We start from the raw sequence: 21,836 nt of genomic DNA on the forward strand, positions 1-21,836 counted from the left end.
TCTCCACATGGTTCTGAATCGCAGCCCTGGGTGGGGAACTTGGCCTTTCCTTCCACTTCAGACACCAGCTGTAAATTGCATGACCCTGGCCATGTCATTTCCTGCGTGGGCCTGTTCCCTCATGCGTAGAACAAGAACAATTCTAGACCACAGTGCTCAGGATGAAAAGCCACGGCATGCAACAACGGGGGCATAATTGAAGCCAGACAAACGTGAGTTGTGACGAGGACAATGTTTCTGAATGAAAATGACTGTTGATAATGGCGAGAATGCAGAACAAGCCAGCGGTGAGGAGGACGGCGGGCCCTGGGTTTCACTGACCGGCAAGGTAGGGGCTGGGGTGAGGAGAGGGGACCTCCTAGGGGCAAAGTGGAAACAGCTGCTCCCTCATGGAGGCCTGGGTCCCGGGTGGCCTGGGCCCGAATCTGGGCTCTGCACAGAGCTGGCCGTGGGGGCGTGGGCCAGCGCTTCACGGTCTGATCTGCAGAGGAAGCTAGTGTTCACAGCCCCTTCGTGTGTGCACTGAGGGGAAGAGTCACAGAAACCTCATGGGGTGGGTGTGAGGCTTCCACCGAAGTCATGCATACGAGGAAGTCAGCAGAAAGCTGAACATGTGCGGGGAGCAATGAGCTGTTCACGGGACATTGAGGGCGACAGGAAGGATGTAGCGGCAAGGCTTTGACTCCGATGACCACGATGGACTCTCTCCCCCCAAATTCTGAAACCTATATAGCTTTGCATGTACCAGCTGGAGATCCATAGGAAACACAGAGGGAGGGAGGGGGACATGCAGGGCAGGGACCCTTAGCAAATTCGCTGTGAGGGCTTATGGAGGGTCAGTTTGGGTCCTGAGCCCCTAATTCCCCCGAGCCCCAGGAGGCACCAGATTTTCCAGAAGCCCCCTTTAGCCAAACTGTATCTCCTTGGCTCCACTGCCCTGAGATGGCAGGGAGGGAAACTGGCCCAAAGGGACCCCAGTCTCCAGATAATCGGGACTCACTCCCAGGTCCTTGGGGTAGAGAATCCGTCTGACAGATGCTGGTCCTAGTGTTCTGTCTTTTATGAATCTGTCTTTTCTCATCCTCTGGACCTCAATTGCCCAAGGTGATAGCCACCGGCCTCATGCAGCTCTTTAAAAGTAAGTTGATGAGGGCGCCCGGGTGGCTCAGCGGGTTAAGCCGCTGCCTTCGGCTCAGGTCATGATCTCAGGGTCCTGGGATCGAGTCCCACATCGGGCTCTCTGCTCGGCAGGGAGCCTGCTTCCCCCTCTCTCTCTTTCTCTCTCTCTCTCTCTCTCTGCCTGCCTCTCTACCAACTTGTGATCTCTCTCTGCCAAATAAATAAATAAAAAATCTTAAAAAAAATAAATAAAAGTAAGTTGATGAAAATTACATAACATTTAAAAATGTAACTCTTCGGTCACACTGGCCACGTTTCCACGGCTCCACTGGCCACACGTGGCTCCTTCACTGAACTACACAGATAGAGAAACTCTCTAGACCAGGAGTCAGCAAACCACAGCCTCCAAGCCAAATCCAGCCTGTGGCCTGTGAGTTAAGAATGGTTTTTATCTTTTGAAAGGCTAAAAGGAAGCAAAACAGAATAGGCAAGAGACATAGAAGGCCCTCAAAGTCCCAAATATTTACCATCTGGTCTGTCATAGAACAGTTTGCCACACCTATTCCAGATCACGTACACCCTGAGAGTGAGGTCCCAGTGGCATTTCCCTATCCCATGCCGTGGCTTGTAACAGGATTTCCCTCCTACCTGCTGACTTTCGCGTCGAGATTGCTAAAGCAGGCCTCGCTCCCAGCCCCCTGCCCAAGTATAAACACAGTCCATGTGCTCCATTCCCAAGAGCTCGCCGTGCAAACATTTTCCACTGGGTGGCCTACGACAGGCCTCAAGACATAAAAGGATGGATGAGAAGATGACAGGATTCAAGGGAACCACAAGATAAATGTCGACAGTTCTGGATATAAAATAAAATAACCACCCACGAGCCCATACGGACAGAAATGAGTGAATGAGGCCACGCAGATCCAACCCACCATGAGCTCTCAGAACCTCATTCCTGCTAGAGTGACCACCATCAAAAAACAAGACGTTACAAGAGCTGGTGAGCCTGGAGAAGAGGAAGCCCTCGTGCCCTGTGGGAGGGGACACAAACGGGTGCAGCCATTGTGGGAAACAGTACAGAGACTCCTCAAAAAGTTAAAAACAGGGGTGCATGGGTGGCTCGGTCGGTGAAGTGTCTGGTTTCGGCTCGGGTCATGATTCTGGAGTCCTGGATGGTCTCCCTTTGCCCCTCCCTCTGCTCATGCTCTGTCTCTCTCTGTCAAATAAATAAAATCTTTTTTAAAAAAAAGCTAAAAATAGAACTGTCCTATGACCCAGCAATTCCACTGCTGGGTACTTATCCGGAGGCAGTGGAAACACTAAGTCAGAAAGATACCTGTGCCCCTATGCTCAGTGCAGCTCTGTTTATGAGAGTCAAGACATGGAAACAAGACATCCACGGACATGTGAATGTGTAAGAAAGATGGAGTGTGTGTGTGTGTGTGTGTGTGTGTGTGAGACTTTCTCTCCCCACCCCCGCACATGGACACACACACACACACACACTATGGTATCTATATACACAATATTCAGCCATGAAAAGGAAGGAAATCCTACCATTTGGGACAACGTGGACAGATCTTGAGGGCATTCTGCTAAGTGAAATAAGTCAGGCAGAGAAAGACATATGCTATATGACCCCGCTTATATGTGGAACCAACGTTTAAAGAAAAAAAACAACAGGGATGCCTGGGTGGCTCAGTCAGTTAAACCACTGCCTTTGGCTCAGGTCATGATCCCAGGATCCTGGGATCGAGTCCCACATCCGGCTCCTTGTCCAACAGGGAGCCTGCTTCTCTCTCTGCCTCTGCCTACCACTCTGTGTGCTTCTGGTTGCTCTCTCTGACAAATAAATAAATAAAATCTTAAAAAAAAACAAAACCCAAACTCATAGATAAAGAAGATGAACTAGTAGTTGCCAGAGGCAGGTGTGGGGGTGGGCAAACAGGGTGAGGGGAGTCAAAAGAGACAAAGTTCCAACTCTAAAAAAAGTAAGTCCTGGGGATGCCACACACAGCATGGGGAATCCAGTTAACAACATTGTCCAGCAAATTTGAAAGTTGCCAAGAGAGTAGATCTTAAAAGGTTCTCATCACGAGGGAAAAAAAATTGTAATTATGTGTGGTGATGGATGTCCACTGAACTTACTGTAGTTATTGTTTTGCAATGTATTCATGTTTCAAATCACTATACACCTGAAATTCACATAATGTTTTATGTCCGTGGTACCTCAAAAAAAATGAAATTGTGAGTGATCCAATGAACGAATACAGAGGGGGAAAGGGATAACTCTTCCTTACGGAAGAATTCCAACCCATTAATCTAGACGGAATGATGGGAATTGAAAAATCACAATGAGACCAACGCTATCATAATCGTCTTTGCTTGCAAGGGTCATTGAGGGGTGCTCGAGAATTGTGGGTCGGAGGATGATGAGAAACAAGATATTTGGATAACTTCAGGTGGCTCCAGGGAAGACACTTGTGAATGACAAAAGAAATAATGCTGTCTCCACCCAGAAGGGAGCTGGCTGCTCCCATCTTAGCCAAGCAATCACAGTTAATGCCCCTGGTAATGAGAGACTGGCATCATGTACCCCCATGCCGCCCTAGCATGGAGCACCGGGAAGGACGCAGCATCTTCCCTCTGGGATTTTCGTCCAAAATGCCTAAGCTCATTTGAACCAGGAGAAAACAGCAAACCAATCTACACGGAGGGCGCCTTTATGGAATCACTGACCGGTACTCTTCACAAGGGTCAAGGTCATGACACTCAAGGAAAGACCAAAGAATTCCCAGATCCTGGGCCAGAAAAGGAGATGAGTGGGAAAACTGATGAATTAAAAAAAAAAAAAAAAGGTCTTTAGCAGGTTAATTAACAGCACAGGAACATTCATTTTCTGATTTCACTCCCTACATTCTGGTTCTATAAGGTGTCAGGTGGGTAGAGGGCATACGAGAGTTCCATGGGTTACTTTCATAACTTTCTGTGTCTAAAATGATGTCCGTATCTAAAGTGTCTTTTTAAAAAGATGTTCTGTCTTCTGTCACCAGTCAGTGACTCTCATGCACACACGGTCCAAATACTTCCCCCGAGCTGCTCACGGTTGGCTTGCCTCCCGCCTCCCAAATTTCACACACCAGCTCCAGCTCCTTGCCCCGCCGGAATCCCCAGGTGACAGCTTCAGGATCCGTTCCACTGGGGTTCAAGCTGCAGCGCCACTGGCTGAGCCTTTTTAGAAGTTCCCTTGGCTGGCTTCATCTGCTCTCATGTCATCTCCTCAGAGAAGCCCTCCCTGACCGCGGGAGCAAATGTTCCTTCCCCTCCACCTTCCCAACCATCTCTATCGACCACATATCTGGTTTTGGTTCCTTAAGAGCACTTACACTCCCGAAAATGTGTTTCATTTCCTGAAGGACACAATGACTCTCTCAAACTTTCTTGCTTTCCTGCCTGCCGACCTGGGCATTTCTCCTCAGCCCTGTTGTCCCCTGCCAGAATCCAGGGTCCGTCACTGTCCCATCCATGGCCGGATCCTCAGCTCCTAGCAGGTGCTGGCTGCCCAACACATCCTGCACACCACCACTGGGGTGTCCCCTCCTCTCTCGGGGTGTTTCCTTAGCCTTGGACGCAGGTCCGGCCCAGCACAGGGGTTAGTGTGCCTGTGTGAGTAGGACACGCGGCCGGTGACTTACTCATAGAACTCTGCTGCGGGCGTGAACTTGTACTTGGAGTACTTGGTGTGGTTGCCCAGCACGGAGCCGTTGAGGAGCTTGGGGTCGGTGCAGTTGGGGCTGTTCCAGGAATGGCCACAGTCAGTCCAGGGCAGCTTGAGGGTGAAGGAGGAGAAGAGGTAGTAGAGCGACCAAGCGATGATGACGTTGTAGTAGAAACCAACGTAGATGGCGATGAGGATCACGGCATAGCCCACTCCTGTGTGGGGGGCACAGCGAGGTCAGGAGGGAGCTGCCCCCGGCCCCGTCCCAGAGCCACTCATGTCTCCTGGGGAGCCAGCTCCGACCACGGCACCACCTGACCCCTCTGCCTCTCCTTCTCAGCAGCCCCAGCCATACACCCTGGGAACCCACCAGCCCTTCGCCCGAGTGCTCTCTCTCGCCCCTGGAGCCCCTCGGCCACCTCATCAGGCCAGCCAGGAGTGCCAGGCCCTCACTGCTCCCAGGTAGCAGCCAGAGTGTAAGTGCTGGAGTGGAGGTATTGGAGTGTGAATACCCCAGATCCCTCACCCCTGGGGCAGAGTAACAGTGAGGCCCGCTAATACTCTCTCCCCGTGGGATGAGCCGCTGGTGCACGGTGGAACGGGCTTGATGACACATCCTTTATTGGCTGACTCGCCTTCTCTGTGCCTTAACAGTCCTTTCTAGAATCACCTCCCAAAATAACTCCCTACACAAATCCTTGTCTCAGGACCTGCTTCTGGGGAACCCCAAACAAACTCCCTGATTAGCACTGGCCCTACTTTCAACCATCTGCTTCGTGCGTGTGCCAATGTCACCTTCCTGAATGTATCAGAAGCTCCCCTTGGGCTAGCTAGTTCTAGGCTTTTGCCTAGAGTAGATTTTTTTTTTTTTTCCTGTCTGTGCAGCATTGCTTTAAGGAAGTAGCCTTAAGCATTCTTAGCATGTGAAGTTTGGGTAAGGCTAATCCCTCATGTCCTTGACCTAGCTATAGGCACGTGCCTCAGACCTGGCCACTCAGAGTTCTGCTAGCCCAGAGCCACAGGATCAGTGGATAGATGGGTCTATGACTCAAGCAAAACCAATGAGAGTCCTCTCTGGGAACTTTAAGGGTGATAGAAGGTGTTTTTGATTTATTGTGTCACTGTTAAGCTTGGTAGGAGGTCATATTGTTGCTGATGGCCAGTTTTGCTGGTACCTGAGAAGAATATGCCTGAGATGGATGCTAATGCTGACTTCAGATGTAGAGAGGTGGAGAGAAGTTCCAGGTAATCTTATTCAAGCACCTGTATCAAGCTGCACCTGAAGCTGGCACAAAACTCTTGGACTTTACTGTATCATAAGCCAATTAATTCTCTTCTACAATAAAGTCATTTGAGTGGGATTTCTGGAAGCTAAGCAATACTAACTAATACACATGTCTTACAAGCCTCTTGTACCAGCCTGTGTCTACTACAGGGCTGAGTACAGAGAAGGTGGTTAGAGACATATATAAGCTGAGAAGAGGTGCACAAGAATCATACTGGCCCTCAGTGTAATGTTGGCCCAGGTCACTAACCAGCGCTTGAGAGGCACTAGTTCTAACTCCATGCCCTTCTCAACAATGTACAGGAGCCAAGAATTGCCAGTTGTTATGGCTACTTTCTCCAGATGTGCTCCAAGTCCCAAATGCAAGCAGGCTTCATCACCTCTCCCAGCTGTGATCAATCAGTGGTGGCTGCTGGATCCAAGACTGTGTGACAGGTTTCTAGCTGAGCCTGGAAAGGCCCACGAGCAGCTCACCACATCTCTGCCACGAGAGCATGAGTGGAGAGGAGCTGGGTACTTGTAACATTTCCATAAATATTTCCCACGTGGAAAACAGACACCCCCTGCTCACTCAGCAGTAGAAGCGGGACTGGTCCTCAGGAGTCTAGACTTTCTAGGCTAAGCTCTTCCCGACACACCCAGGGCTCTCCCCATAACTCTGAACAGTGGGTGCTCTTGACCTCCCCCACACCGGCCTCAGAGAGCCGCTCTACTTCAGATCCCACCTCTGGAGCAGTTTCTCCAAGGGCCCCCAGGGCAATCTTGTGGATGATCTTGAACTCCCCCAGACCCATGCTTTACCTTTGAAGAAGGGGCATATCTTCCACACCGTGGCCGCTCCTTCTCGGTTGTACTGGCCCAGGGCCAGTTCCATGTAGAACAGAGGCATCCCGGCGATGATGAGGAACAGTGTGTATGGAATCAGAAAGGCACCTGGAGGGCACAGAGGCAGCAGGTGACCTCCCCGAAGCCCTGCCCAGCCTTGCGCCTGTCCCTCAGGGTGCCTGGATCCACCTTTCCTGAACCTCAGGGTCCTTGTTCCCTGGCTCCCCCGGCCACTTCCCCAGGGGTGCGTGGCCCATAGATACAGTGACACAGAGCCACGAATACAGATCATCGTCACACTGATGGCAACTGTGGGGGCACCAAGAAGAACCATCAGTCATGCTAATGAGGTTCTGTGGGCCGAGCAGTAAAATCTGGCTTCATCAAAGCGGAACGGGCTTGTTTCTCGCAGGATTCTTCCAGCCTTCGATACCCAGACACAGAGTGTGCCATGAGGATGCTTAGAGGTACGGCCTTTACCCAATTCCTGCAACCGCAGAACATTTCCTTGCCCGAACCGTCGCTCTGGGGGAGGCCAATTGCCCCAAAGCCTCCTGGGAGAGGCCAGAAAATGGCGATCAGAGAGGAAGAGAGACGTGCCCCCCTATGACTGAATTTCTAATTTGTCTCATTTTCAGTTCCCGGGGGGCTTTCCCAAACACAATCTCATTGGATTCTTAGTTTCACTATGAGACATCATCAGACAGGGTCAACATGTCACTATGTCAGAGGAAACTGAGGGCAGAGTCGAAACAGTCTTGTTGGTGCTGCCGGTCAGTGACAGAAGCGGGATTCGCATTCAGGTCTTTGGGGCCCATGAGGCTCACTCCCCTTGCGACAGGCGGCTGAGGGGAACCAAACCCCGGAGCAAGTCTCTGACCAGGGAAGGAGCCCACCCGGGGCACAGCAGACTAGAGGGGGGCCCCTGGCAAGGAAGGGGCAGCGACTCATCCCTGAGAGAGTTCCCAGTGGGATGAGCCACGGGCGAGTTTCAGAGATGACCCTCCGCGTGCCCAGCAGCCCCGGGGAGAGCTCACGGGGCTCTGACGCTGCGAGGTGACTCACCGGGATATGCGCTGTGTCAGCCCCAGCTACAAGCAGGACCGAAGCAAAATGCCAGCTCCTTTTCCTGACGCAGCTGGAGGTGGCCGGGCCAGATCCCCACTAGTCCCCGCCTCTGGCCTTTGGCCGAGATGCCGTAACCTTGGAAACCAAATGCTCTCTGGCCCACCCACACCAGCAAAGTGCAGAAACTGGGAAATATTTCCTGACGGTAGCATGAGGACTAGAACGTCCTGGGCTGCGTTCCAGGCACTTTCCAGGCAAGGTCTCATTCCATCTTCACACCAGCGCTAAGCTGCAGAGATGATTACCATCTCGATTTTACAGAGGATTACGGCGAAGTCACATGGCACCCGGCGTCAAACGCACCCAGCGACTCAGACTGTCAATCTCCACTTTCTTCCCAGGGTTTCTCCTGAGGAAGCCCGGGGCTCTTGAGGACAAAGCATGAACTGCTGTAGCAAGAGAAGGCCCAGCCTGGTGGGCACAGGAAAGAAACTGCCAGAAAATGAGTACCTCCTATGTATCGAGTCGGCACTGGGCACTGGACATCTGGGATCCCATCTACCTTACCCAGAAAAATCTGAGGTGGCGCCTGATAGACCCATTTTTCAGAGGAGAGAAAGAAGGCTTGGGGAAATCAAGTGACTTGACCAAAGTCACCCAGCCAGTCAGGGATGGATCTGGGGCTCGGGCCAAGGTCTGTCTGCCTTCAGAGCTCCAGAGCCATTCCCAAGATATTTTGCAGATTCCAGAACATTCCAGCCTCAGTGAAGACCATGAGACTGAACAGGGTCTTAGAGGGGAGTGTGTTCTGACCCTGGGGGTCTGGAGCCAGCTTAGACCATCTAGTCTGTTGGTCATACCCACCCTCCATCCCCTGCTCCATGCCTGACTTCCCTGCAATGCCCAGACACCCATCTCTCTCGTCCCCTGCTCAGTCCCTGCTGTCAAACTCCACCCCTGCCCCTCTCCCACACAGAGAGGGCTGATCTAGCACCTGAGCCCACGTCTGCCCACGGTGAGACAGCAATCCCAGTGGGGGCGGTGATGCTGATGGCGGTAGCTGGTGACAGGGACACTGGCGAGCACCTGTTATCTGTAAGCCACACAGCAATTATTCACGTAAAGCTGTCCCTGAGAGAGTCACCAGTATCTTGTCCAGACTAGGAAGCAGGCAGTTGGGCTTCCAACCTGGATCTCTTTGTGCCCTGCTCTGCCTGTGGCCGCCCGCTACTGCCCTCGGGAGACGGCAGCCAGAGAGGAGGGGAAATAGAGCTATTCGACAGTTGAACAGGTCTGAAGACCGAAGTCAGTGGCCCACGGGACAGCGGGTAAGGAAAAAGCTGGGAATCACAGCTTAGATCTCCGCCCTGTGGTTTGCTGCTGACAAGACATTCTTTTCTACAACAAAAGGGAACAAGCAACGTCAGCCAGATAACCAGGTGTGTCACCTGGGCCAGTTTTCTTAACTCTTAAACCTCCGGGTGGCACCTGCCAACAAGATTGCCTAGGCTGGGATGTGTTTTCTCTTGTGCTTGGCTGGGAGTCCCAGCACGAGAGAGAAGGAGGGAAGATGATGGGTCTGCCTGGGCCCGAGGCTCTTCTCTGAATGTGTCTGATGTGGGCCAGCCACCGCGGTGGGAGCAAACAGCCCAAGAACACTCCAGAATGATGGGACCTGAGTGTGACTAAAACCCAGAAAGTTGCCCGGTGGCTGGTGCCTTCTTCTCAAAGAAGACATTGACCAGCTAGATGGCCCAAACCCCTTTGCAGAAGGATCTGGAGGCAGCTGGGGCAGAGCTAAAGAGCAGGGAAAGGGATTTCCAGGGATTTTCTGGGATTTCCAGAGCTCAGCTGGGGAGGCCTTTCTTAGAAACAGGCCTGCAGCAGCTCCTGGGAAACTGAGGCTGGATTGCTCGCTTTCTAGAAGTTACTGTCCTGCAAGGTCTATACCACCACACTCCCACGGGCCTGCTACACACTCATATGTGGTACTACCTGCAGCAAACAGCCTCACACGAGGCCCCAAGAGCAGAGAACCTCGGGGACCACAGCCCACAATCCTGTCTTGATTCTGGAACGCTCTGTGCAGGTGCTGGTGTGCAGACCTGGAGAAACACCTACAGGGCACACCTCCTGAGCCTTCAGCACTTCTTATGCTTGGACACAGATGCACACCTGTGCACACCCACGAGCTTCTTTCGCACTGACAACCACAAACACACGGGGGAAAGTACTGTCAGCCGTAAAAGGGTCTCCAACAAATGGCCTCCAGATGAATTCCATAAGGAAAACATCTGTCCCATCACCTCTAGCCCAGTGCACACTCCCTGACACCCCACGACTACAGGGGAATCCTCCTGGTCACAGAGGGGCTCTGGAATCTTCTGTGCCAATGCCAAGTGCTCAGGTAAGGATGCCTCATGGTCACTAAGTTCCGAGTGGGAAGCACTGGGGCCAACGAGGAGGGCAAATGAGGAGGAGCTCAGGAAAGCGGAGAGAATGCCTACAGGTGGCTCAGCTAGAGGTGGGAGGGTTCAGTTGCTGGGGATTTGGGGTGAGGTGGGGAGAGTGTGATCAGGGAGGGGCTGCAGGAAGGAGAGGAGGGCCCCCTGAGACCTAGCTGAAGCCGCTTCCCAGCCTGCTGGGGGCCAGATTCCTCCAAGTGTGCCTTCTGGCCACACCTGGATATACCAAGAAGTGAAAACCCACAAACCTATTTCCCGGGTGCCTGTAGCCCAGAGAAGGATGGTCACCGCCTGTGGCTCTCACCAGATCTGCATGAAAACCCTGGTCCGTGCCGAGACTTAGATTTGTGCCCCTTTCCCGAACACCCCAAAGGCATAGCAAACATAAGGTGTGAGAGAGGGTGAGATTTCTGTAGGAGACCGTGCTGCTCCCCGCTGGTGCACGGGTGGGGTCGGGGGCAAGAGTACACGTGGGGAGCTACACCCCATGTTTTCAACACGACACATCAGGCCACGCCTTTTAAATCAAACATGCTCTGTCTCGACAGCTGGACTTTCATGATGGTTCTATTACAAGGCTCCCCTGCCCTCCTATAGCTCTGCATGGCTCGTGATAACATAGGGGGAGCTGCATTTGCCCACGCCCTGCTTCTTCTCCCCCTCAGCACTGTCCAATGACATGCAAGGCCTTTTGCACATACGTGTGGACTCCTGCATCCACGTGTCTAAGCTCTGTCCACATCCGTGCAGACAACAGGTCCCCGGCCTCTCCTGGGACCCAGGCCCTGCGCCCCTGCAGCAAGACCACATGACAGGTGGGAGGTAGGAGGTCCACACAGACCCAGAAGGGGGTTGGGGCATTTGCACAGGGAAATCCAGGGTCTGGACACCTGGAGTGGTGGGGTGGGGGGAGGATCTCTCAGCCCTGGCCTCAGTGAGAAGGAGAGGAGGGCCGAATGGGGTTCTCTGAAGCATAGGGCCCAGGGCAGACCCCCATGACATAAGATATTTGGTCTCAGCTCCAGATTCAGAGTTCTGATAAACCTCTCAGTTTTCTGCGGGGGTGGGGGGGGGAGATGACAGGAGTGTCCTAAATCCCTTGGAATTTTTCTGGGTGGTAGGAGGACCTTTTGTTCTAATGTGACAATTCTTGCTGAGCCCCTGGGTGGGGCCTGGTCCCCAGGAAGGCCAGACCCTGATTACAAGCTTGGAACTTTTATTTTAGCCTCCTTCAGCCTCCAACCTCTGGGAGAGAAAGAGGGGCTGGAGATGAAGCTGATATCAATGACGCCCATATGATGAAGTTTCCATAAAGATCTCTGAGCTACAGAACTCGGAAAACTTGCGGGTTGGTGAACACACGCACGTGCCAGGAAGGTGGCCTATCCCAACTCCGGGAGGGCGGAAACCCAGACCTCGCCCCTCCTACCTCCTCATCATGCTTCTCCCTGGCACCCTTTTGCATACCCGTTGTAACAGGCTGCAGAATGTATGTCAGTGCTTCCCTGAGTTCTAGAAGCTGCCGTAGCCGATGTCTGCACCTGACCAGAGAACCAAGTGACAGCGGGACACCTCGCAGGGCATCTGAAGTGGGCGGGGTCCTGCAGGACTGAGCGCTGAACCCGCGGGGAGGGGTCTGGAACTCCAGGTCGACCCCCAGCTGGGGTCTAGAGAGTTGGAGCAATGGCCCGTGTGGGAAAGCACGGAGGACAGGTTACATATCACCGGTTTGCTGGGATAACTGGCGATGATGGAGGAGAAGCAAGTACCTGGCACGTAGGGGGTGCTCTGTGCATGGGAATCATGTCCTGCCATCACTCAGGGCCGCGCATGCGCAACTCACCTCTGCAAACCGGAAATCGCATCGACCATCACCTGTGGGGATTGAGGGTCCTTCCCAGAGCACAGCCTTGAATGCTTGCTGGAGGCTCCCCAGTACGGAGGGGCTTTGAGGCAGTCCTTTGGGGCCTCGTGTCCCTGTCCCAAGGGAAGCTGGCTACTCCCCTGCACCCAAACAAGAGTGCGGTCCACAGGCAGGAATGGAGTCAAGGGTTCCCCCAGGCCACTGCCAGCCCATGACCGCAAAGGGCTCCCACAGTGCTGCCCAGAAGCCCCTCAGGAATGAGGGACCTGCTCCCCCACAGCTAGCACGGCTCAGTCCTCAGGCATCAGGCCCCTGGCAACTGCCTCAGTTGAAGACAGCCACTGTACCCAAGGCCACGTCCCCTTCCCAAAGTACCTGTATCCACTAACCAGCTGTCATTGGGGCATAGTCCTGGCTCCTCACCTCAACTCAGGACAAGTCTGGGAGGGGGCATCCCAGTCTCCGAGGTCTCCATGGTCAGCTGAGGCTGTGCTGAACCTGGTCTGGTGGCCAATCTCTCCATCTGGCCAGCACTGCTTTTTCCCCTTCCCTCGATCCCTACCCCGCAGCCTCCCCTTTCTGCCTTCCTTCTGGCCTGAGAGCCACGGAGAACAAAACAGATTGGTCTTGTCCAAAGCGATGCTTTGCGCACTGGGTATTAGCCTGAACATTCCCTCTGAGCCTTTGCCAGCTAAACCGCTGGCTTCGTGTGGCCACTCCTCTAGGGAAAACCTCCAGTTCTTACATATACTAAACCAAGCCCAGATCTTCAAGTTTGTCAACACAGACACTGTCCAGGGTAAGGTAGTAGGGTATTGGAACCACGGGGTGATGCCTCGTGGTTCCTCCTCCTCCAGACTAATCTTCTCTTTAGGGGCCTCAAGGACCACTCTAGGCCCCTTCCCACGGGCCTCAGGATCCCCCAGTGGAGTCTTGCAGCCCTAGCCTCTTGCCTTTCAGGGAGATCAGCCGGGAGCTTGGGTGCACACACCTGCAGACGCTCCTGCTGCTCCAGGAGTGGGCTCCCCGCAGAGCCGTCTACACATTCCAGCTGACCTCTGAGCTGAGCTTGGCTCTGAGACCAGGGGACACCCCCAGCGAGGAAACATGCCCACATCCTGACAGATAGACACCGCTGGCTCCTTTCAGGAGGGCCCCGGGGGGTGCAATTCGGGAAACCTGGAGTTGGGGCTCCTCCTCCCCATGTGACACTTCTTCTGTCACCGTTGCAGGGTCTCACCTGGTTTTCATTAATGAAGCTGGGCTTTCCCTAGAGCTCCTTGAAAGTTTGGATTTCCCAATCTCGGTCCTCGTCTCTTGAAAATGAACCAAAAAAGGGTGTCCTGGATGCTGAGAACTACATTCTGGAAGGAAATGCTGCCCACAAAGAGCAGTAGAACCTCATCTCCCTCATTCGGGATATAAGACTTCCAATAACAGAATCCAAGATGACGCTAACTTCTAGGATAGCTGCCCTAGACTACGGGGAATTGCCTTTAGCTCATCTCTGTGTTCCCGGCATATGGTGGGCATGTTGGGAATGCTTTCCCGTGCAGAAAGTGGCTCCCAGCGGTGACTCACGTGGAGGGTGCAGCTAATGAAAGCCCCAGGGCCTTCCTCCACTTGTACTGTGACCTAATCCTTACTTGGGCAGTTGGGTCTGGGACCACAGGGTGTAACGTTTATCCCCATGAAATCCCGTCTTTCTGGAAACAGCTTCTTTAGAGCTTTTTGGCTAGATCAGAGCAATGAGCCTCATTTATGCTGATGACCCCAAGTTCCAGACTCAGCTCTAGTCCCTGATGAGCACCAACGAGTTCCTGCAAGCTCATCCATGGGGGGCCCCGTGCACTTGAGCTGAACGATCCATGCTGGGCTTGGTAAGCCCAGGGTGTAGACGGCCTCCTCTAGGCAGGCTGGATGTGAGGGCACCAAGTTTACAAACCTCTGACCTCAGCACCAGCCACCATTTCACATCCAGCCTCCGGAAGCCCAGATATTTTGGCCAAGAGTGTTCCAACCCCCATATAAGCTATGAGTACCTGAACCCTCAGCGTACTAAGGAATGGAGAAGAACCATATTCGGGACCAGAACAATATGTCCGGTGCAGGAATGTTAATCCCCATCTTCCAGGTGAGCAAAGAGCAGTGGGAGGAGGTTACAGTCTCAGAACCCAGAGCAGAGCCCGGCTCTTGATTCTTGATTCCCCAGGGCGAGGTGTGCCTGCTGTCTAGCCTGACTCCCCTTCCTTAATTTCCTCCTAGAATTGATTCTGTTCCCTCAAAACTCAGGACCGTACCGTACTCCCGGGTCTAGCCTGTAGTTAAAAATCATCAAATACTAACAACAACAGGAAGAGGTCCATTGACTGGCCCCTTCTACGTGCCAGACGCTATTTTGAGAGTTTTGCTTATGTCATGGACATCATCATCCTGCCAGAAGGTAGACCCTTTCTCCTTCTTTGCACAAGGAAACTGAGGCCTGGAGAGGAGGAGTCCAGGGCTCCATTTCCAGGAAGTGTCGGGCTCAGATTCAAACCTGGGTGTGTCTGAGGCCAGAGACCATGGGTCTGAAGCACAGGACTCATCTCAAACAGAAGCAGCCTTTGCAAGACCCCTTTCCTGGCAAGGAGAGACCCAGACAGTATGCCCACACCTCTCCGGGGACCAGCCCAGGCCAGGCCCAAGACCACAGGTGCAGGGGAGTTTCTAGCCCCCTGAAAATATCCCCCATGTCCTCGCACTGTCTCTCTGAGAATTTCCAAGACCTTGTTGGTAGCCTCCCACACGTGTGCGTCCCTGCAGCTGGCCTCTGGGAAGATGTTCAGACATGCTGATCGTTCCCAGGAATTTATTCAGAAAGTATTAGCCAGGGGCCTAAACGATTGGCACCTTTATCGTTTCGCAATATGCTCCAGTGTGCGCCAGCGTGCACAACCAAATGTGGAGGTTACCATGTTCAGACTGGCACAAGAAGATCACCCGGGCTAGTAAATAACAGGCAGGGGCATCCCGGCTTGGGATGATGCTAAGCCAGGTCATTGCAGAAGGATAGGTCTTGGGGGGTCATCGAGGCTCCTCTCCAGCTTAATGGGGAACTTGGGCTGAGAGAGGGGCTGGGCCACACCCAGAGAAACAGAGCTGGGATTCAAACTGGGGTCTTCGGGCTGCTTCCACAATTACAGGAGACCCACCTGCCAACCTGCTGGTCCATCTCTAGAATTATGGTTAAGAACAGATGCCCAAGGAGCAGCCAGGAGAGCTCAGCAGGGATGAAACTCCAAAGGGGCCAAGCTGAGCTCCCCCAGAGGGCTAGGGGGTAGTTTAGAAGAGGAGCTGCCTTTGAGTCTGAAATGGAGGGAAAGGCTGCACGGCTTCCTTGGGTCAACCACGGACATGGTGGCCAGTAATGGAAATTCACTGGTACAACTTTCCCACCCCTTAATCTGGCATTCAAGGTCTCCAGGGCTGGGCCCTGGCATGCCTCTCCGCCCTTATCTCTGCTGGCTTGCCCTCCCGCCAGCCCACACTCCTGGTCTCGTAGACGATCCCACGTGCATTCTCGAACAACAAGGATGCCTCCTATCATCTCAAGGCTTATCCATGCACTTCCCATCCTGAGGAGCTGACCTCCGAGGACTGTCCACCTTCCCGTCTTGCCCAAGCAGCCCCTCCTTAAGCCTTTAGAACACTTGTCACCTCTCCCATCCCTTTCCCACATCATCACACTGTGGTTAAGGAACAGCAGCAGTTACCTTTACTAGGGGCCATCCTCCCTGTCTGGCTCTCCATGAGCCTTATATCACATGATCCCATTCTCACCCTCTGAGGTGAAAACCATTCTTTCCATTTGACAGATGAGGACACTAAGGCAGGAGAGGTCACCTCAAGTCTGGCTGGCAGAGGTTGGAACCTGGGACTCCACAGCCAAGGTCCCAGGACCTCTAGCCTGCCGGCCCCATCCGACCAGTGTGAGCTCCCTCTCTTGGTCAGTTACTGCCGGGGGTTCCCAGTGTCTGATCATTCCATTCATTTACTCATTCACTAGAAGTCTGTTGGGTACCTTCTACCTCATTCCTAGGATCTGGACCTTATTTTGAGTCTTTGGAATAGGAGCAGGAAAAAGCCTGTCTATGCTCTCGGTGTGCCCCCTACCCCCATCTGTTTGGGTGACGACCACACAATGAGATAAATAACCGAACAGCTCAGGTGCGTGATATGCAGGGTTAACGGACCAAGGAGAGGGAGATTCCTACCCAGTTTGCCTAAAAATTGGAACCTGTGGCAAAGTGGCTGAGTTTGTGCACTCCCCCCTCTCCGTGTATCACCATGCATGCAGCAGGCGCTCACAGCTGATGGCAATGGCTACGGGAGCGCGGTGTCAGTGAGAGTTCCAGAATATTCATCTAGCCAATGTGTCCAACTGACCATTTGGGGGGCTTTTAATTTCAACCAACTTATAACGGGAAATGGCGTGTAGTGGTGTGACACTTTAGGTGACTAAAGCCCCTGGCAGGCAGAAGTGGTGAGGAATACACGTAGGGAGTCCCTACGGAACCTAGCACCATGCCTCACATTGGGAAGAAGCCAAGAATTATTGCTGATGCATGAGAGGGCCTCCTGCTGTCTAGGGACACACAGTCTTGGATAGCCCCTGAGGACATGCTGGCTGGTTCATCTTGGGGTCCATCTTTCATTCGTCATCTCCCCACCCACAAAAAATACACGGAATCTGTCTTTCCTCCATCCCTGGGTCCAAAGGGCCTGAATTCTCTAAGCCAACCAGAGACTCTGGAAAGGCTACAGCAGCCGGCCATGGAAGAGTGTTACCCTTTCCCATGTCTCCACCAGAGCGAGGGTCCAGAGCAAACGCTGAAGCCAACAGCTGGCTCCCAGACCCGATGGGACCGGTCGTGAGCTTTCCCTCTACTTGGTTCCAAACCCTCCCCCTGCCTGCCTCTGACCACTCAGAGTAATGAGCTAGAGCCCCTGCCGGGCAGGATGACCCCGTGGATAGAGAGAAGTTTCCAGAGCGGGACCCCCTTTGCCAACTTCTTCCTCCCTATCATTTTCCCAGGGATCCTCTGAACTCATTCTACCAAGGGACACAGGACTGGGGTGGTTTGGGCACCAAGAAGGAGGTAGGGTCTTAAGACCTTGTGTTCTGCCCCCCCAGATCCCTTTTTCCTGTCGTAGCTGGTCTCTCGACTTGCATCCCAAGCAGGTAGGTAATCTGTCATTGGGCTCAGGATGGGAAGAAAGCCTGACTGCTTCCCCTGGAGTTTTCTCCAGGCCCCTCTCCCACTCCACCCTGCATCACGGCCAGGACTCCAGGAGGTAAATGTTTCATCCCAATCAGCAGGGCGTCCTGCCTCCAGGATCAGGCCACCGTACCTAGTCTGTGCATTCTGGTGCCTCCAGCAACACAACCCCCATCCTGAGGAGTTCCCTCTGACACTAACTTCTCTATGTGTGTCTCTGTTCCAGAGTCTTTGTCCCCAAGAATGCAGGGCCCCCCAGGGGCCTTCAGAGAGCCCACATCCTCTCTTCCCTTTTGGCCCAGAGGTCCCTGCCCCAAGGCTCAGAGTGCTGGAGTTAGGGTCCCTGTGTGCCTGGTTGTCACATTCTGTGCACTTCTGGTGCCTCTTCCAGAGCTCTCCAGGTCTCCACCTCTCTTCCGGTGAACCATCAAAAGATCAATGCTTCTCACCCAACTTAGGGCCCCAGATTCTGTCTTTCCACCCATGTGCCTATTACTGTCCAGGAGCAAGCCTCCACTTCCCTTTTCCACTGGGAACTGCATTCCTTTTTCCATGAGCCCTGTCCAGACCCTTGCTGCGCTCCAGGCTCGCGCGTGCTTCCTCTTCTCCCGCGCGGGTCCCAGCTCCTCCATCCCAGCCCCTCTCCCAGCCACCGCTGAGGATAGGGAGCCTCCCAAGTCCACACCCCCAGCCCATCAAGGGGCTCACCACCACCGTTCTTGTAGCAGAGGTAGGGGAAGCGCCACACGTTGGCGAGGTCCACCGCGAAGCCTATCACCGACAGCAGGAAGTCGATCTTCTTGCCCCAGGTCTCCCGGGGCTGCTCGTCGCCAGCGCGGGACGCCAAGAGACACTGGACGCCGTTGCGCTCTTTCACCACCAGCAGCTCCGCGGCTTTGCGCCCTTGCACCGGCTGCTCGGGCCCCGGGTCCGCCCCGCTGCTCTCGGGCTGCACCTGCGGCTTCATCCGCGCCAGAAGCATGGGTGCGGTTGGCGAGGGGAACGTCAGCGGTACTGGGAGCACGCCGAGGCTCTGCGCGGATGAAAGGAAAAGATGCGGTCACTAGGCCATCCCGCCCTGCTTGCGCCTCCTGAGACCTCCAGGGAGCGCGGAGACAGAGCGGCCCGCGCGCACTGGGCGGACGCGGGGTTCTCCAAAACGGGAGCGCGTCTGTTGGAAAAAAAAATTGAAACAGTGGGAGTGGCGCGAGGAACTGAGACGGTACTGAGAGGTGGAGACCGACCCTGTCCGCCCCGTGGATCTGGCCCAAGACCCCGCAGCGTTTCCCTCATTCGCCCGCTCCCTCTCGCCCCCAAATGGTGGGGCTGGGACACGCGGAGGCTGAGGTTTCCCAGGGGCGGGGACCCTACCAGCGCAGTTTGCTGCTCCCTGTCCCCCAGCTCGGATGGGTGCCGCCTCCAGCAGCCCCAGGAGCCTCCCCGGACGCTCACCTTTCTGCACGTCAAACTCGAGGGCGCTCTCGCTCTGTGCACTCAGCTGGGGCCTCCCCCGAACACCTCGGCCCGGCGGCGCGCAGGGCTCACTCACGTGTCCGGCAGCGCCGCGATCCCGGGTGCCCCGCCTGGCCGCCGCGGGCTGTGGGGCGCGGGCCGGGGCTGGGCTCCGCCGCGTGGCGCTCGGGCGCGGCCCGGGAAGCGCGGGAGGCACGGTGCTGCCGGCGGGGCGCGGGCTGGCTGGTTCTGGCCGCGCCGGGCGGGGGCCGGGCTGGTAATGTAGCCTGCGCCCCAGGTAACGCGCCGATTGCATTAAGCCCGCGCGGAGCCCGCTCCGTCTGGAGCCTGTTAGCGCTAATGCGGACTGACAGCGAGGCCGGGGCTGGGCAGGGGCAGGGGCGGGGGCGCGGCGCGGGATCGGGGGGCGACTCGGGGACCCGGGCGCCCGCTCTCTTGCCAGCACGCACCGGCGCGCCAGACGCAGCTCCCGGGGGCACCGGGCTCTGACTTCCCAAAATGGGAAGAGAGCGAGACGCCCAGAACTGGGGTCAGAGTCGCGTCTGAGAGGGGCCCGGGGAAAAGACCAGGGAGAGCAAATGACCCGTGTCGGTGCCAGCTCTGTCATCTGCCGCAGGCCACTTAAACTACCCTGCGGAGTTTCTCCATCAACAAAGAGGGCATGTTCTGCTCGGTGCCAACCTAGGTCGGCAAACCTGTTGGGGGCTCCTTGGCTGGCTGGGGGCTGGAAGGTCACACCCCAGCACTGACCTCCTCTGTTTGTTACACAGATTTGCAGGTGTGACTCCTGTTCCATGAGGCTGAGAACTTTACTAATTTACCCACGCGTCCATATGCCTGCTGTGAGCCAGCCACCGCTCTAGGCTCTTAGGAGACTTTCCGCACAACTTACTGAAAAATCCGCGGCAGGGTGGACTTTACATTTCGTCCAGCGGGAAAACAAGAAGCATAATAAATAAACACATTGTAGGGTGTGTGGGAAGGGGATATGCGCAAAGAGAAAAGTGAGCCTGGGAAGGGTTGCGGGGTGGTGTGTTGGGGAGAGAGGGGGAGGCAGTTTGGTCAGGGAATTTGAGAAGGCAGCCTTTAAGCAAGTAAAGAAGTGAGCCATTTGGCCTGGTATTCATGCATTCTTTCATGTGTTTGTCTGTTGGTTAATTTCTTCATTCATCAAATGATCACCTACTGTGTGCGGGAACAGTGTTGGCTCCTGGAGCCATGGAGATAGTTCCTGCCGTCAAAGAGCTAGCAGTCCATTGTGTAAAGAGTCCATCACAACCCAGTGTGGTCAGAATTGGTTGCAACTACAAGGGTATGGAAACTAGTTGGAGCTCAATCAGCAGGTACGGGGTGGGGGTGGAGACGTAATCCAAGAAGGCACCAGGGAGGTGACAACAGGTAAAGGGGATTTTGACAAACCCAGGCATGCTGACCTTTCTGTTCTTTAAACAGTCCAAGCTCAAAGCCACCCCAGGACCTTGACACTTGCTGGTTCCTCTGCCTGAGTTGTTCAGATCTTAGTTCAGTGGTCCCTTCCTGACCACTCAAATCTAAAATACATCCCCACTGTCTAACACATCACCCTATTTTATTCCCTTCATTACACTAGTATACAAATGCATTTATTTGTTTATTATATATCTCCTCTTGAGTAGTGTATGAGCTCTGTGAATGCAGGGACTCTGATTGTCCTAAACACCTCTGTGTTCCCAAGACCTGGAACATATTAAGGCACCAATTAGTAGGGACACTGAATGCATTCATGCTGGTGCATGGGGGCATTGAGAGCATTTTTGTCAGAAGGACCAGTATGACAAATATCTTCTGTGAAAGATACAGAGAAGAAGAGAAAAGTAGTGGATGGTGAGTCTGCCCTGGCCTTCTGGGGGCTGATGAGGAGAGGCAGAAGGCCAGGGGAAGGATTGGGCTAAGTTTCAGGAGAGCCTGGAGCCATGGATTCCCATCCATCAAGGTTGTCAATTTCCTTTGACCACGCCCCCCCCCCCCCCCCGGGCTATTTTGACAAGCCTGTGAAGAGAGCAGAAATGAAATCATCTTTCAATTTTTCAGGTCAGGGAACCGTGGCTCTGAGGATTCAAAGGACCTACGTGAGGTCCCACAGGTTGGAAATGACAAAGTTGAAATGAGAACCCAGGTCTCCCAGCTCCCAGCTCCTGCCCCTTCCACCAACAGGCGGTTAAGTGCCTCAGAATCTCTCTAGGGATCATGATTCCCTCCTCTGCTTTGACCCCACCTGGCTGGTCCCACGTCTCCCACCTCTGAACTCCGCAGGAAGCCCCAGCCTTCTCTGCTGCACGCCGCCCCCCCCTTCCATCGCAGCATCCCCAGTCCCTCACTGCAACAACTTTCCTCTCACATCCAGTATCTTTCCAGCCGCATGATGGTCACCAGCTGCCAGAGCTCTTACTAAAACTCCAGACTGATCACCTCACTCTTCGGCCTCCTCTTCTGTCTCCCCCAAGAGACAACACACCGACGTGATTTCATTAACCCTGGATTTAAGGTAATTTTATTTTCTTCTTTATACTTCCTTCTCTTTATCGGCCAACTTGTCTACAATGAGCATTTGATATTATACAATCAGAAAAAGATAATGCACAATTTCTTAAAATCCTCTGATCTTTTCAAGATAATATCTAAACACCTTTAGCAGTATGGACAAGATTCTGCCTGTCTATTCAATCACACGTCTTGCTATTCTAATTCTCTTCTCATTCTCCCTACAAACCCTTTACTT

The 21,836-nt window shown here is 54.0% G+C and overlaps 1 protein-coding gene across 1 annotated transcript in view; it reads right to left on the minus strand.

The window, feature by feature from the left end:
• SLC6A2 (solute carrier family 6 member 2) overlaps positions 1–19,128 on the minus strand; it is a 43,307-nt gene extending 24,179 nt beyond the window's left edge. Inside the window, exons 1-4 of the mRNA XM_045988597.1 lie at positions 19,058–19,128; positions 18,314–18,638; positions 6,924–7,055; positions 4,815–5,052 (exon numbers count right to left, since the gene is read on the minus strand). Of these exons, the coding sequence (XP_045844553.1) occupies positions 4,815–5,052; positions 6,924–7,055; positions 18,314–18,587 (644 nt within the window). The 5' untranslated portion in view covers positions 18,588–18,638; positions 19,058–19,128. The remainder of the gene's footprint in view (positions 1–4,814; positions 5,053–6,923; positions 7,056–18,313; positions 18,639–19,057) is intronic.
• Positions 19,129–21,836: the final 2,708 nt, after the last annotated feature.

This window comes from Meles meles, chromosome 19 (genome assembly GCF_922984935.1).
Source record: "Meles meles chromosome 19, mMelMel3.1 paternal haplotype, whole genome shotgun sequence".
NCBI classification, from domain to species: Eukaryota; Metazoa; Chordata; class Mammalia; order Carnivora; family Mustelidae; genus Meles; species Meles meles.